Source organism: Centruroides sculpturatus, unplaced genomic scaffold (assembly GCF_000671375.1).
Source record: "Centruroides sculpturatus isolate CEXI.00-Female unplaced genomic scaffold, Cexi_2.0 scaffold41, whole genome shotgun sequence".
Taxonomy (NCBI): Eukaryota; Metazoa; Arthropoda; class Arachnida; order Scorpiones; family Buthidae; genus Centruroides; species Centruroides sculpturatus.
This window is the reverse complement of record NW_019384983.1, coordinates 946,137-964,068: the sequence shown is the minus strand read 5'-3', so window position 1 is coordinate 964,068 and position 17,932 is coordinate 946,137. Positions and strand designations below refer to the sequence as shown.

Below are 17,932 nucleotides of genomic sequence, written 5' to 3'. Positions count from 1 at the left end.
TTTTAAAAAATGCTAATCAATAAAATGGTATTAGGTACTATATATTATTTCTGTTGTATTTTTATTTTTCTGTATTATTTTATTTCTGTTTATTTCTATATTTATTATTATAGTTTGTTTAGAATAACACTTTAATTTTTATATTTTTTATATTTGATATCTTTGAAATAAAAATGTGAAATGGAAATCATAATGACTTATATTTTTTATCACCTTAATTTTATTTTTCAAGAAAAAATTTACCGGTAATTTACCGGTAAACTGGTATTTTAATTTTTATTTGTAAAAAAAATAGTCGGTAAATTTACAATCCCTAGTCACAAGTGCACAGCCAGTTCCAGTGTCTTTGAACCATTAGTGTAATTTCTATTTCACATGTCAGGTCATACAGAGTGAAATCCATACCAGAAGGCAGGATGAGGAAGCTTGTTGAAACAAGTTTTAGTTTTATAGGAGCAGGCAGGGCAGGGAAGTTCATGAAAGAGACAGTGATGTCATTTCTTTTGGCAACAAGACAGCAAGATCCAGCATAGCTCAAGCAAAGATGGATTAGCATTTTGCCCAAGACTTGCAAGGACATGGTTCAGGCTGTTCAATACGATTGAGTAAGGAGCAAAAGTGCCCTTCTTTGGATAGTTTGCAAATGTTGCTCTTCTGAGACTGTTGGCCGGTGTGCTGTCAGATGGTCAAAGTGTATGTATGTGATGATTGAGATAAAGATAGCATTGTAGATGGAATTGAGAATAATGTGATTGAAGCCCCAGTTGTTCTTGACCAATTTGAGAGTTAAAAATGAGACAAATTTTCTCAGTGACATACTAAATGTGTTTGCTCCAAGAAAGCTTATGATCAAGTATGACACAAAGAAACTTGAGGTACTTTACCATTTTGACTGTGCCCACCTTTCTTATGCAAGGTGGGCACAAAATATCTTAGAGATGTGGGTGTGAGGCCTATTAAATATGATTCCTTCAGTTTTATGAATATTAAATTAAAGTCTATGTTTGTGTGTCTCTAGTTAAATTAAAACTTGTTAGCTTTGCTCTAATCACCAACCCACAATACGATGTCAGTTGCTTACAATTCTAGATCTCTTCTGAGTTTCCTGGGATAACAAGGCATCATCTGCATTAGTAACAACACTTGCCTGATCACCAGGAATGTTCCTCAGAAAATAGTCAAAAAGAATGCCCCAAAACAGAGGACTATGTACAGAACACTAAGGGAAGCCACACTGGACACGCTGGACTGAGTATGTGAAAATAACATCTCCTGATCTCAGCAATGTCCTCATATTATTGTGGAAGTCAAATGATACACATTGGACAAATACCCATTATACCTGTTTAACTGCCATCAACTGCATTGATGGCATTTAACTGCATTCTCTAAATCCAATTTAATACTTAATGTATTTGTGATCTTAAAGTAAGTCATGAATTTTTGCATAAAGAGTCAAGAGTATGTTCACTGTGCTTGTTTGTCTTCAAAAGCCAAATTGTAAGGAGTGTCTCCAAGAACCAGTATAGTCTATTGTGAAATAGCTTATCAAGAACCTTGCCATAGCATAAACAAGTGTAGACAGACATCAGAAGATTTAGACAAATTTTCCAGTCTTCTGACAATATCAGCTGTTAGTCCATCTGGGTTAGGAGGCTTCCTGGTGTTGGATCTCTAAATGATGTCATTGGTTTCCTGGTAAGTGAACAACGGGGCCAGGGATTCTTCATTTCTAATCTGTCTCTGCTCATCCATATCTTCACATTTATCATCAGTGGGCAGAAGTGTTAGGGTATCCATTGTGGTGGCCAAGTCCTATCACCACAATGGATCCATTGCCATGGCAAATGTCCAATACAACACTAGAGAGACATTTGATTTTGTTTGTGTATAATTTGAAGATAAACCCCAGGGATCATTGTTGCTTTGGATGAAAAACCTATTCCAGGAAGTCAGTTTTGCCTCTTTAATGGCAGCCTTGTAGCACCATTGAAAGCTCAAATATTTGTTTTGTATAAAGGATAACAACGATTCCTACATCTTTTAACATATAAGCATTAAATTATATATGTATGTCACTAAATTGACAAGCGCTTTCGACGATACACACTTTCGTCTTCTTCAGGTCATTAGAAGATATAAGATCCTTTTTCAAATACAAACATTTGCAAGAACAAAAATCTTGTATATATCTGAGAAGCCCTCATCACCAACATATTAAAGCCCTGCAACACTCCCACACTTGATTTGCCCCCTTTGTGGATCAATTTGTACAGCTATATAAAACATCGCAATAAATCCATAATATAGAGGTGCCTAACGCATGCGCATTATAAACGCGCGTGTTTTTGTTTAAATATCTTCTTATGTTCTACCGTTACTGTTATTCCAAAATGTTAATTATGATTGGAATCTTTTAAAAATTTTTGTATTCAAAAAAGAATCTTATATCTTCTAATGACCTGAAGAAGACGAAAGTGTGTATCGTCGAAAGCGCTTGTCAATTTAGTGACATACATATATAATTTAACGCTTATATGTTAAAAGTTTTTTGTAACAAATGATTAGCGTGCTGTCTATCACTTATTATAGATTCCTACATCTATACACCAACCAAAGTCGAATATTATCAGGCTAGAAACAGCTATAACATTAATAATTTATAAGACAAATTGGCACTAGAGTTAGGTGCCATTTCTTGATAAATTTAATAATTATAATTTAATTAAATAAACAGCCTGATAATATTCAGCTTTGATTGGTGTATAGCTTTAAATGTATCAGGTTTAGTAATGATGTTTGATTCCTACATCTCTGGAATCTTCAGCACAAAGCATTATTAATACCATGTAGCTGCACCAATTCTTCTGTCCACCAAAGGACAGTCAAAGTTTACCATTCTTAAGGATCACCTTTTCACATGCTTGAGAAATCTTTTCTATGATAATGATGTTTTCAAAGCAATCTAAATCTTTAAGATATTGGAGCAGTTTCCACTTTTACTGGAAAATCAGAACTCTTGTTGCTTCCATAATATCTATTCCTTACTCAAATTCTCAGAATGTGTTATAACACATACAAGTGTAATTCCCTCTATATAATGAATAATGTACAAGATTTCCAAAAAAAAAAACTGACAGATTACAAAAAATACTATGTATTTAAGGAAAGGTCAACACATGGTTTTCAATAATTGTCAGCAAAACAAAGATTTTTCCTGCATTATAAAAATATAATCCTTTGCTGCATGTATAATTTTGAAATGAAGTTGCTCCTAATCAATGGATGGAAAATAAACCAATTCAGTTTCTACCAATCCCTCTTTGAACTTTTTCTTGTGGAGTTAACTGAAGGACCTGGTTTACACCTATTACATATAGTGAAACATTAAAAGACATAAGCACAGTTGGAACCATCACGGTACTTATGGGTTAAGAGGACGCCAGTCAGAAATAGCGTTTTTTCCGAATAATGCAATTTTTTATTTGTCAAATTTAATACAATTGTTAAATTAAACAATAAATTACGATTTATAAAGATATAACAAAATCTCACAAATTCTAATAATAAACCACTTGAATATGCAAATTGTTTTGTAGTGTATACAGCAAATATGGCAAATAGATGATATCTATAATCATCCTAATTGATTTTTTTTTTTCATTTTTACAACCTCATCAGTAAATTTTCTTTTTAGATTTAAATTTACTAGTCTATTGTTATTTTGATATTTTCATTCAAAATCGCGACTTTGATCGCTATTTCCGACTGGTGTCTTCTTAACCCATAAGTACCAAACTTTTTTTGATATTATATACATAGTTAATAATGATATCAATATATTATTTATTTTCTTATAAGCAATTAATACAGTATATGTACTGTATATGCATTATCATTATTGTAAAATAAATGGCAGCTAACAATAGTTGCATCATAACAGACAATAACAAAATTACTTTTATCATCTTAATTGATGAACGTATACCATTTATTTATTTAGCATAACGAAGCATAACTGTAACAAATAACGCAACATCCAAACAAAAAAAGCTTTCAGCTGTTTTATGACAACACAGAGAATATTTCAAATGCTCCATTTGTATCGAAAATAATTCAATTTTCGTGAAATATTTTTATTAATTAGCAAAATATTAAAGGAAAATTCACAAAGGCTTTTTTGTTTGATCATTATACAAAAGAGAAATTAGTAAATAGAAAAACCCACCTTTCAGGATATTTAGCTTTAGAATGCATGATATCGCCATTAGCGATACATTCGCGACAGTAGAAAATTTTTCTAGAACGAAGGCAAAGAGGACACTTTTCGTAAATGATGCTGGTTTTTCCATTGTTTGAACCAGTTAGTGAAGATAAATTAAAATCAATAGGAGCTGAGTTACTCTCTTCGCTACTCGAAGTAGCCATTGAATTTTTAAATAGCGCCACCTGCTCATTTCAAATATATATACAGTATTTTTTTTTTAAAGTAATTGTTTATTATAATACTGTATTTACTTGCTATTTAGGGAACATAAATAGAAATTAAATTAATTTTGATGTTAGAATTCTTTTAAAAGAATAGCCAAATTGTAAGGAGTGTCTCCAAGAACCAGTATAGTCTATTGTGAAATAGCTTATCAAGAACCTTGCCATAGCATAAACAAGTGTAGACAGACATCAGAAGATTTAGACAAATTTTCCAGTCTTCTGACAATATCAGCTGTTAGTCCATCTGGGTTAGGAGGCTTCCTGGTGTTGGATCTCTAAATGATGTCATTGGTTTCCTGGTAAGTGAACAACGGGGCCAGGGATTCTTCATTTCTAATCTGTCTCTGCTCATCCATATCTTCACATTTATCATCAGTGGGCAGAAGTGTTAGGGTATCCATTGTGGTGGCCAAGTCCTATCACCACAATGGATCCATTGCCATGGCAAATGTCCAATACAACACTAGAGAGACATTTGATTTTGTTTGTGTATAATTTGAAGATAAACCCCAGGGATCATTGTTGCTTTGGATGAAAAACCTATTCCAGGAAGTCAGTTTTGCCTCTTTAATGGCAGCCTTGTAGCACCATTGAAAGCTCAAATATTTGTTTTGTATAAAGGATAACAACGATTCCTACATCTTTTAACATATAAGCATTAAATTATATATGTATGTCACTAAATTGACAAGCGCTTTCGACGATACACACTTTCGTCTTCTTCAGGTCATTAGAAGATATAAGATCCTTTTTCAAATACAAACATTTGCAAGAACAAAAATCTTGTATATATCTGAGAAGCCCTCATCACCAACATATTAAAGCCCTGCAACACTCCCACACTTGATTTGCCCCCTTTGTGGATCAATTTGTACAGCTATATAAAACATCGCAATAAATCCATAATATAGAGGTGCCTAACGCATGCGCATTATAAACGCGCGTGTTTTTGTTTAAATATCTTCTTATGTTCTACCGTTACTGTTATTCCAAAATGTTAATTATGATTGGAATCTTTTAAAAATTTTTGTATTCAAAAAAGAATCTTATATCTTCTAATGACCTGAAGAAGACGAAAGTGTGTATCGTCGAAAGCGCTTGTCAATTTAGTGACATACATATATAATTTAATGCTTATATGTTAAAAGATGTAGGAATCGTTGTTATCCTTTATACAAAACAAATATTTGAGCTTTCAATGGTGCTACAAGGCTGCCATTAAAGAGGCAAAACTGACTTCCTGGAAGAGGTTTTTCATCCAAAGCAACAATGATCCCTGGGGTTTATCTTCAAATTATACACAAACAAAATCAAATGTCTCTCTAGTGTTGTATTGGACATTTGCCATGGCAATGGATCCATTGTGGTGATAGGACTTGGCCACCACAATGGATACCCTAACACTTCTGCCCACTGATGATAAATGTGAAGATATGGATGAGCAGAGACAGATTAGAAATGAAGAATCCCTGGCCCCGTTGTTCACTTACCAGGAAACCAATGACATCATTTAGAGATCCAACACCAGGAAGCCTCCTAACCCAGATGGACTAACAGCTGATATTGTCAGAAGACTGGAAAATTTGTCTAAATCTTCTGATGTCTGTCTACACTTGTTTATGCTATGGCAAGGTTCTTGATAAGCTATTTCACAATAGACTATACTGGTTCTTGGAGACACTCCTTACAATTTGGCTTTTGAAGACAAACAAGCACAGTGAACATACTCTTGACTCTTTATGCAAAAATTCATGACTTACTTTAAGATCACAAATACATTAAGTATTAAATTGGATTTAGAGAATGCAGTTAAATGCCATCAATGCAGTTGATGGCAGTTAAACAGGTATAATGGGTATTTGTCCAATGTGTATCATTTGACTTCCACAATAATATGAGGACATTGCTGAGATCAGGAGATGTTATTTTCACATACTCAGTCCAGCGTGTCCAGTGTGGCTTCCCTTAGTGTTCTGTACATAGTCCTCTGTTTTGGGGCATTCTTTTTGACTATTTTCTGAGGAACATTCCTGGTGATCAGGCAAGTGTTGTTACTAATGCAGATGATGCCTTGTTATCCCAGGAAACTCAGAAGAGATCTAGAATTGTAAGCAACTGACATCGTATTGTGGGTTGGTGATTAGAGCAAAGCTAACAAGTTTTAATATAACTAGAGACNGAAGCTGCATAACATTTCGGCGAATGGAGTCCAACAAAAGAGCATGTTGCAAACTTTCGTGGTGAAGCCGGGAAAATTTTGTAACTCGTTGCTGGATTTTCTAAACAAGATATTTAATAATTATATTAATTATTGTATAAATATTAGCAAAAAGAGAATGATATTGATAAATTTTAAGCCAAAGCTGCACTTTTCTAATGATAGTGTTTTCAAAAAATGTTCTAAACCAAAAATTTTGCGAGGAAACATCTACTTATGTCGTAACATTCTCTATTGTTGACCTGTTATCAAAATCGACGCACACGTGCATTATCTGAATAGAGTCGTGCGAAAAATTATCACTGTATTATGAGTTTGCAAATTATCGTCCAATAAAATAGCAATATTTTTAGATCGATAATTGGTTACAACCATCCAATAACAGATGATTAGATAAAAACGTACTTTATCACTTTAACTTCTGTGAGATTAAAGTTTAAATTCCAAGTTTGAAATTTGTTTTTCATTATAATTTTGAATATTTAATTCTATGGGCTAAGTGTACAAAACCATTGACACTGATTATTACCAGTGTTATAATCTCTGTTTCTTCAATATAAACCAGCTAAGGGTTTAAAAAAGACTAAAATAAACCAAATTTTTACGTCATTAAATCAAAAAATAAACCATTTTAAAAGCAATGAAAAATAACTCCCTCGTGTAAATTAAATTAAAATATTACCTACAATACATAAAAAATATTAGTGCAATTACAAAATTAGTTTTATTCAATTCATTATTACTTACAAAAAATAAAAAATAAATCGAGGGGACAAGAGTAATTAGTTGGTCTAGATCGTACTATTGCTTATATTTTGACAAAAAGAAAGAAGTAATAAAATAGCACGAGTCCTTTATCTGTAAGCAAACGAAACTATAATTAAAGCGACTCGTCACTCTGCACTTGCAAAGCACTAAATTCTTACCTTTGTTCCGAAACTTCCTTATCTTAAATAATAATAAACGGTCGATGCGGTAGGATATACATTTATACGTGCCACTTTTAATATACTTAAGAATATTCCTGTATTTAACAAAAAAAAAAAATAACCAAAAAAAAAATTAATAGAACTCAATTGGAATTTTTCCCATAGACTCACAATGGGAATCCGAAATCAAGGTAGTGTTGTTATTAATTGTTTTCTTAAAAGAATTTTTGTGCAAGGTATAATACGTTAAATTAAGATATGTAGGTTCGATTTTTCGAGTAAAATAGGGAAAGAGATGGATGTGTGTTTAAAAAAATTTGACAAGAGCTTTGTCGTATTTTGAATGCCATGTAGCACGCGCTCGTTTGTTAAGGATATTTAGAATGAAAAAGTTTTCTATTGACTTAACATGGGAATGACCTTAGACCCCCCGAAATCTCCCTTCTAGGTCGAACTTTAAAGTTTGGCCACCGTCATGATAGCCCAGGCTTCACAGAACGAANAGGGGGCGGCGAAATTTTCCTCCGCCCCGGGCGGCTGACACCCATGCTACGCCACTATTTCGGGGGTAGTCCTTCCGGATATGTAGGAACCCGTCTCTGATCCTGGCCGAATTCATAATGGGTTTGCGAAAAAGAGGCTCTCTTAGTGTCGACAGGGTGAAAAGAGTTTAGAAAAGTGACGAATTATCATGTGTTAGTATTACTTTTAAAAAACTTTTGTTAAGTTAGTTATTCTTTACTCTTTCTTGTCGTGTGGGTATTAAGAAGGCCTTTTTAACTATATGATGGGTTTGATAAGGCCCACCCTACTTTATAAGGGACGGGCCCGACATATCCGGAACAGTCTATCCTAAAAAAATTCCGGGTTTTTTGACTTCTTAAAGTCGATTCCTGGTTTTCCAGGATGATTTCCTAATGGTCAGGCTTGTAGAGTGATGCCTCGACCATCCGAGCATTTTTACAATTGACTGTGTCAACTTGATATCTCAAAATTTCAAAAGTAACAAATCGAAAAGTAAATCTATATTGTTTAATACATATTAAGGTGAAGAGCATATATTTCAAATTAAAAACTTATTAAAAATATAATTAAAAATTGCAGCTCGGCATCGTGACGACGTCACAATAAATAATTGCTCGTTAGTATTTAAATTCTTTTCTTCCCTCTTATTAAAGCTTAAGTTTTGTTCAAAATCTATGACAAAAACTGATTAGTTCACTTTGCTCTAACTCAGCTGTAAAAGAGTTTAGATATTCTAAAAAAACCCTTAACTTTTAGAAAAATTTACAGTATTTTTAATAATGATTTAAAAATTACTTTTGAAAGATGTTTGATTAGATTTATTTTTATTTTAAAATTTATAAAATGCAATAATTTATTTCCTAAAGATCAATGTGTTTTTGAATGTTTTTAAAATTAATAACAAAATAAATTCTCAATTTCTCAATTTATACTTTCTCAAAAAAGCATTCAGTCATACTTGACGGGGATATCTAGTAATAATAATAATAATAATGAAACGTGTCCTAGGAAATCTTCTCCAAAAAAGGTGGAGAAAAACCTGAAGCGGCATAACATTTCGGCGAATGGAGTCCGACAAAAGAGCATGTTGCAAACTTTCGTGGTGAAGCCGGGAAAATTTTGTAACTCGTTGCTGGATTTTCTAAACAAGATATTTAATAATTATATTAATTATTGTATAAATATTAGCAAAAAGAGAATGATATTAATAAATTTTAAGCCAAAGCTGCACTTTTCTAATGATAGTGTTTTCAAAAAATGTTCTAAACCAAAAATTTTGCGAGGAAACATCTACTTATGTCGTAACATTCTCTATTGTTGACCTGTTATCAAAATCGACGCACACGTGCATTATCTGAATAGAGTCGTGCGAAAAATTATCACTGTATTATGAGTTTGCAAATTATCGTCCAATAAAATAGCAATATTTTTAGATCGATAATTGGTTACAACCATCCAATAACAGATGATTAGATAAAAACGTACTTTATCACTTTAACTTCTGTGAGATTAAAGTTTAAATTCCAAGTTTGAAATTTGTTTTTCATTATAATTTTGAATATTTAATTCTATGGGCTAAGTGTACAAAACCATTGACACTGATTATTACCAGTGTTATCATCTCTGTTTCTTCAATATAAACCAGCTAAGGGTTTAAAAAAGACTAAAATAAACCAAATTTTTACGTCATTAAATCAAAAAATAAACCATTTTAAAAGCAATGAAAAATAACTCCCTCGTGTAAATTAAATTAAAATATTACCTACAATACATAAAAAATATTAGTGCAATTACAAAATTAGTTTTATTCAATTCATTATTACTTACAAAAAATAAAAAATAAATCGAGGGGACAAGAGTAATTAGTTGGTCTAGATCGTACTATTGCTTATATTTTGACAAAAAGAAAGAAGTAATAAAATAGCACGAGTCCTTTATCTGTAAGCAAACGAAACTATAATTAAAGCGACTCGTCACTCTGCACTTGCAAAGCACTAAATTCTTACCTTTGTTCCGAAACTTCCTTATCTTAAATAATAATAAACGGTCGATGCGGTAGGATATACATTTATACGTGCCACTTTTAATATACTTAAGAATATTCCTGTATTTAACAAAAAAAAAAACAATTAAAAAAAAATTAATAGAACTCGATTGGAATTTTTCCCATGGACTCACAATGGGAATCCGAAATCAAGGTAGTGTTGTTATTAATTGTTTTCTTAAAAGAATTTTTGTGCAAGGTATAATACGTTAAATTAAGATATGTAGGTTCGATTTTTCGAGTAAAATAGGGAAAGAGATGGATGTGTGTTTAAAAAAATTTGACAAGAGCTTTGTCGTATTTTGAATGCCATGTAGCACGCGCTCGTTTGTTAAGGATATTTAGAATGAAAAAGTTTTCTATTGACTTAACATGGGAATGACCTTAGACCCCCCGAAATCTCCCTTCTAGGTCGAACTTTAAAGTTTGGCCACCGTCATGATAGCCCAGGCTTCACAGAACGAAGTTCTGTGAGGCTTAGGCTGGGATGAAAAACATTCTTTTAACCGTAGATCCATACAAAAATGAATCTTGATCTTCGCGATTAATTAAAATTAAGGGAACTAAATTATAAAAGAAAAGGAAAAAATGAAATTCTTTTAATATTAAAACTATTCAGTAAAAAGGAGAAAAATTAGTAAATTAAATTATTTATAAGACAAGACGAACAAAAAAGGAAATATTAGTTAAGGTACAAGGTTCGTTCAACACCAAACCAAAGACGATGTCGAATTGTATTAATAAACAATCGTTTTTCTCTGGAATCGATCTGGTCCAATTTCATTTGGTAACAGAGAATGACCAATCAGGATCAAGAAAGGGGATCAATAACCAATAAATTAACGATTTGCGAGGCCACATGCTATTTAAATCTAGGTCACAAGGACACTTCGTTCTTTGCCGTGGTGTCTCGCAAGGCCATGTCCCTCGCTGGGGTGTTTCTATCATCGTCCTTTGCCGATGTATCCTCCGAGAGTTATAGATCTTTGTTGAGAGAAACTTCAGAAATTCCGATCTGCCTTCCCGGACATCGTTTCCTGTTCGAGAACTGGACTTGGAATGCAACATCCGGTCAGCAATGGGAACCACCTTCGTCGCCGGACTTTCCACTTCTTTTTTTGAAGACTACGCGCTGAATCTACAAGGACTTTAACCCTTCGTGACTATAGTACTTTTTTAAGTTAATTGTGTAATAAACGGGTTGTGTTGTTTGTAAACGAGGCATCGACCTCACATGTCGTTGATTGTTACCGCTCGGCAGCCCAGACGGCAATGGAGACGGTAATGGTACATCATCTTATAAGCGTTATTTCGTTTTGAAATTGTTCCCTCCGATCCCCTCACAGTTCGAATCAGCCGAGTCATTATTTTGCAAGACGTGTTTCGGCGATTTGTCAGTTTGAGTCGTTAGCAAGAAAGCTTGCACGCTGCGTTTCAATTAAAATTTTTTGTATTAAAATAAAAAAAACCATACTAAGATGGCAAAATAATGCTACTGTGAAATCCGCGATTTTTACGCCGATGTCGGAAAAATCTTTATAAACAACTCCGGGGAAAAATCCACTCTTGGTGAGAAGTATATCGGAGGTCACCGATTGTTTTCACATTATGGTGGGAAAGTTGACAGTTAGTTGATCGGAATGCACCGTAAGTGTCAACAGAAGTCGATCACGTGACTCATTTCCCACGAATAACGTATAAAAGCTCGAGTCCCCGGAAGCTCCGAGCGATCCCTCGGAAGTTATACTTGGTAGATGTGTCTCCATACTCCGGACCGAAAGGACATACGACCAACCACAGCCATTTGAACTTCCATCGCCATTANCGTTGTAGTTCAGTTTATAGTCATTTTTAAACTCTAATTATGGCTTCTACCAACGTTCAAAAACTTACATGTCCCGATGGTTCTTGCACTCTCACTGTTTTATGTGATCCCAATAGCAAGTGTCACGAAGAAGGATGTAGAGCTGCCATCACTTGCGGAGATTACAGTTCGTCTATAGGAGATAAACATCGTGGATGCTGCGACGTATTGTTATCTTGTGATAAGAATGCTTCCAAATGCGGTACCAAAATATCTTGCGGTAACTGCAAAGTCAATATATCCTGCGGTAAAAATGGAAAAAGATGCGAAAAATGTGACGTAGTCGTCAATTGCAAGAAAAACGACGAGTGTGAAGTAGAAATAAATTGCGGAAAAGAAGGCAACAAAGAGTGCAATGTCAAAGTCTCTTGTAAGAAGAAGGAGGACGGAAGCTGTGATTGTAATATTAACGCTTCGTGTGGAAAGGATTGCGAATGCTGCGATATTAAAATGTCCTGTGAAGGTGGAGAAAAGAGTTGCTGTCATTAATATTAATCTCTGACTGAATAAATTGTATTCAGTTAATCAAAATATCAGAATTAAGTCATTCTTAGTGTGAAAGCCATGTTTCTTCTATTTCTTTTTGGTCCGTAACTGACCTAGTGACTAAAACCAGCGAACACGGATGGTTGGTTTGCGTTGGTGCCCAATGAACGGGTTGGTTCGTGAAGATTTCCGGGTTTTCGTCACGTGCTTAACACCTAGAGGTTAATTGTTTATATAAAGTTCTCTCAGGAGACCTCGCCTTCGTTGCGTTGCTTTGTATCAGCAAACCAAGCTAATTTCTTTTCATAAGTTGATTTCTTTCGTTTAAAATGATTTCGCAACAAACAAAGAAACTAAAAACTAACATACCTTTATTAAATAAATTTAAAAATCATGTACCTTTTTATATTTTAGGTCTATATGTCTAACATCATTTTTATGTAAATTATGCAATTTTTTTATTTCCGTAAAAAGTTAATTCTTTAAATATTTATTGTAAGAACAGTTCCTTTTTAGTTGATATTAAACACTTTTATCAAACACAAATAAGTAGTAAAAGAAAATGGTAAAATAAGGACTAAATTTTTAAATAGATTTATTCTTTCTCTAACTGCACATGTTTATTTGTAATTAGTGAAGAAGGTGAAAAATTATAATTAGCATTGGGTTAGTTCATTTTAGTGTACTTTAATGGAGATTGATAAAACCATACGTCTTTTTTTTCTTCTTCTTCTTAATTCGTAAACAAGAATTTTTAATAAATATATAACAGAAGATAATAATGTTGATATAATTAATCACAATAAGTAAATTAACCACACGCACTCGACACCTTTTCAAGATAAAGCGAATTCCAAGAGGGCATACGTGCATTCATAAACAATTCTATCAGCCGTCAATAACGCAAAAATGAACTAGCCCAAGGGCCAATTCTAGTTGCGCCAACCATACTTGTTTTTTCACTATTATCTCCATGTCAGATGGTGCGAAAAGATACTACTAAATTTTCTATACATTTGTGCTCATTGAATATTAAATATACCAATAATTTAGCTTAGTTTTCCTTATTGTAGTTATACTCTTTAAGATTGTGATATTGTGGTAAAAATAATGTTTGAGAACGCTTAACGAAAAAGTGCATGAGAAATGCTCACGCAGAACATGCAGATGATACCAGAAGCTTTTTCTTTGGAGAGATGTTCGAATATATTTTCTTCTTAAACTAATTATTTAATTAAACAATATACATTTAATCATTACTGGATCTGGAATTTTTCTTAAAAACAACACACCCATAATATTAATAAATATTTACCATCACAAGTTCTTTACACGTGTTTTTCGCAATTGAAAACTATCCATCAATACAGAACAACTCTAAAGTGAAGCTAGCATTACAGGAGCTCTACAATTAAAGACAGCTAATGGAATTGCAATTAGAAAAATTCTTGCCTACTTACTCTTCACATTTAAGTTAATCATTTCTTCACGAAATATGTTGGGCTCATAGTAAATTCATCAAAATTAAATATATTTTAATTTCTATTCGGAAACTGATCAACATGCAAAAATTTTAAATCTCTAAATATTACACAATTAATGTAAATTATAAATTGTACAAAAAAAAAATGTTATCCAGAAATTATTTTATTGGTAGAAGTTTAAAATGTGCACGAATTAAACTTCGGATACATTCGTTTTAAGCTATTGTTATAATAATAAATCAAAATCCATCGGTATGGTTTTTATCGAATTATATTTTTATATTTTATTCGGATAATTCGAAAACAAAATGAAATAAATAATTTAAAATTAGGCATTTTGAAATAATTTTAATAAATTTTTAGAGATTTTTATTGTAATTAAAAAAATTCATTTTCAAATTTTGCTTTAGACAATTAAACTCAGACAAGTGCACATAAAAGTGATTTTGTAATTTAGTTTATACTTTGAAGTTTGTAATCGTTATACCTCATATATAATAAACAATAGAGTTTTTTAAACTTTATTATACAATCTTTCTTAAATCAAAGTATATTTCAAATAATTAATACCACCAAATTAAGTTTAACATATTAGATTTTTACTGCTATGGTGAAAAACGTTTAAAATGCACAACAACCCTGTCACGTCCTTTGAGGTATACTAGTGATGCGACAAAAAAGGCATTTGACATTGACCGATATCGGCACCCTCGGGATTTGGCAGCCCGCGTGCATTCACCGTGCAGTCACTCGTAGGGAGCTATTTGAAAAAACGGATTGTTTTAAGATTTAAAAAGTAAAGAAGATCTTATGTTATTTTTATGTACGCTTCTTTACAAAGCTATATTTAATTATAATTTTCTTTAAAAGTATATTCATACAATTGAAGAATATTTTGTACCAGGTATGTACCGGTACATCCACCACACATTTTATTTCACCAAATACATTTAGAGAAGTCTACGGTTTTTACCGGCTTATCGAACAAACGATACGAATGGACCCTTGACCATCACTGACGCGCAATTAACTGATTGCCCCTGGAAGTCGGCTTCTTACAGAAACACAGCTTCCCTACTATCAAATGTCACGGCACGCCACTGATTTATATGATCATCACCCAAGTAATTTTTAATAAATGGTGTTCGGTATCATTCATATTAGTTCAGAAAAAAGTGTATGTTTGGGCAGGGGGAGCGTGTGTGTAACGTTTTTTTGTTATTTGATTGGTTGTTCTTTTTGGAACGAGCGGGGCAAAAGAGGAAAGATGGCGTCTACGTATCGCATGGTATGAAGTCGTTTTTTTTTATCTGTTTAACTTGTATTGGTGCAGTTTATATTAAAAGTAGCTAGGAGAATTTATGCTTCGTTGTATCATTTGTCCGGAAACATTGCGAAGGCTCATTGACAAATGGTTTTAGGAAAACAAAAATTTTAAGTGTCAATTTATTCATTTATACGAATTAATTCAGATCATTAATAAAAATTTTATCATGGAATGTAAAACTGATAACTACGAGCTTAGAAATACATAAAAGTGACAATCAGCGTTGCTATTTCTTCAAGTTTGATTCCGGGCTCAAGCTTAATGATGATTTCTCCATGTTTGGAATCTTTTTACATTTCAGTTATTCAAATTTTTTTTATTAATTTTTAAGCAATTTAGTTAGGAAACTTATTCAGAGTCGATCGGATCCTCGAGACGGCAAGCGCTCTGAGAATTCGGGATTAATTAAATCCGAAGAAGCGACACCTGGAATTTTTAAATAAAATGGAATGTAGTGAGTGTGGTTTATAAAATATACCGGTACAATACTTGTGTTTTCTATTCATAATTAGATATTATTAGTTAAAAGTGAAAATAAAGTAGAATTATGAACAGACACGTTGATTAAAAATGAATTATTCTATAAAAAATTAATATTATAAGATTATGAGATGGAATTAGGAACAAAATAAAACATAGGGGGACTTAAAATTTCTGATCTGTGACAGTTAATAACGTATATAGAATTATTTAGATTTAATGTTCGTTTCTGAACCACTCATTATAACATAGTTAACGGTATTTTCCACTCATCTTTCTGTTTCCATTCCTTAAAATCACTAAATGAATTAAATGTCTGATTATACCGTAATTACATGTAGCAATATCGTGAAGCTCTCTGAAGTGTATCAGTACTTCTTCATTTATTAAATTCACCTGAATACAAACTACATTTAAATAACTTTATAACTTCATCATTCCTATTACAGTCCTTCCTTTTATGCTTCTTTTTCGTGTGTCAGCTTAAACTTTGCTTATGCTCGTATTTAAATTGCATATACTGCATTCCATTTTCAACGAAACACTGAAACAAAAACCCAGTTGGCTCCATTGGCGCTGTTCGCCGTAACGGCAGGATTTAGAACTAGTGTTTACCAGAGAGCTAGGCTCTTGTGCATCCCAGGGATTCACTTCCTACGCGCCGTCTCTCAAATCTCTTCCATCCCGAATCCGATCGACCGCTCGCGTGACCTCATAACAACAACAACAACACTGACATTAAACAAAAACAGCCCTAGTTGCTGTGCTGTCTTCTATCCTAACGTCGAGTGGTGCGGAAACCAAGGGTGAGCTTCGCTCATTATGACAATTATAGAACTGAGTGATGAAAGGAGATTAACAGATGATGAACACAGATGTATTTTAAAACACTTCATCAAGTCATCTTTAAAAAAGTTGATTTTTCTGTCGACCCATTTAATATTTTGTACTATATATATATATAATATAACCTATTATATAATTTTTAAAAGACATTTAAAGCGTGCAATGCCATAATGTTGTAAATGTCATTTTTCTAAATACGTTCTTTGAAGAATTGAATTCTAAATGCAATGTTTTCTGCCACAAAAGAATATTGTGGCGATATTGGCAGTGGAAGTGTAAGTATTTTGAAGATGAATTTATGTGAAAATATAACATCTATATAAGTGCCAGAGTGCAAGTCACGTGACTTTTGGCGCATAAAACGGTTTATATTTACATCATTTTGATATTCCAGAAAATTTGTAACCCAGTGAGTTTTTAGCATTTTATTGTGAAATTGAAATGAATTCATTCATTAGAATAAATGTTTTTTACCTCTCCTAAAATGTTTTTGTTCCGGCATTTACAACATTATGGCATTGCACGCTTCATTTATTTAAGAGCAAGAAAAATGTGTAAAATTTTAAATATTGCAAAGTTTTAGCCGTTTCCGCAAACTTTCGTCGACCCCTAAAGGATCAATACCGACCCCGTCGGGAAATCCGAAGTTAATATAATAGAATGTATTTAACAAAATATTTCAATTTTAAAATTAATCAATCACAGGAGAGACAATTGTAAATTACTTATCAACAGTTTATAATAAATTTAAATTTGATTTTGAACTCGACTTTTTCAACGAAACACAAAAAACACTTTGGGCTTTCAACATCAAACGGCATAAGAAAACTGCCCATCAGCGGCCGAATGGATAAAATGAAACCAGCAGCTCTTCGCCTGCCGTTCGTCATTTGCAGACGAACGACAACCCAGAACTCACCACGTGGAGGTGGCTGCTTCAGAGTTCCACCAAGAGTTGGAAAGAATGATACTCCACAAGTGACCAACATCACTTGTCGAGTCGAGTTCTTCCTAACTCGCACAATGAAAATATTTATAATTACTCTGAATACTCCAAATTCAGCTATTCGAAACTCGCCGTATTATTACTATCTAAACTAAGGGATGCAACATTACAACTAGTAGTAAAGAAAGACAGAAATCTATAAATACACCTGGATGTAATAAAATGCACGTTACGGCCACAAAATTTAGTTCAATCTCATACCGAACCCCATTAACCAAAAACAGAAAAAAAA

The 17,932-nt window shown here is 33.0% G+C and overlaps 3 protein-coding genes across 3 annotated transcripts in view; 2 read left to right on the top strand and 1 right to left on the bottom strand.

Annotated features, from left to right (window-relative positions):
• The window catches only part of LOC111632835 (beclin 1-associated autophagy-related key regulator-like), an 80,773-nt gene extending 76,315 nt beyond the window's left edge, over positions 1–4,458 (bottom strand). Inside the window, exon 1 of the mRNA XM_023377364.1 lies at positions 4,229–4,458. Within this exon, the coding sequence (XP_023233132.1) occupies positions 4,229–4,428 (200 nt within the window). The 5' untranslated portion in view covers positions 4,429–4,458. The remainder of the gene's footprint in view (positions 1–4,228) is intronic.
• A 7,613-nt stretch (positions 4,459–12,071) lies between these two features.
• Positions 12,072–12,560, top strand: LOC111632834 (prestalk protein-like). The gene has a single exon (XM_023377363.1). The coding sequence runs from the start codon at positions 12,072–12,074 to the stop codon at positions 12,558–12,560; it is 489 nt and encodes a 162-aa protein (XP_023233131.1).
• A 2,736-nt stretch (positions 12,561–15,296) lies between these two features.
• Positions 15,297–17,932, top strand: part of LOC111632864 (phosphatidylinositol-glycan biosynthesis class F protein-like) — a 34,091-nt gene continuing 31,455 nt past the window's right edge. Inside the window, exon 1 of the mRNA XM_023377390.1 lies at positions 15,297–15,329. Within this exon, the coding sequence (XP_023233158.1) occupies positions 15,309–15,329 (21 nt within the window). The 5' untranslated portion in view covers positions 15,297–15,308. The remainder of the gene's footprint in view (positions 15,330–17,932) is intronic.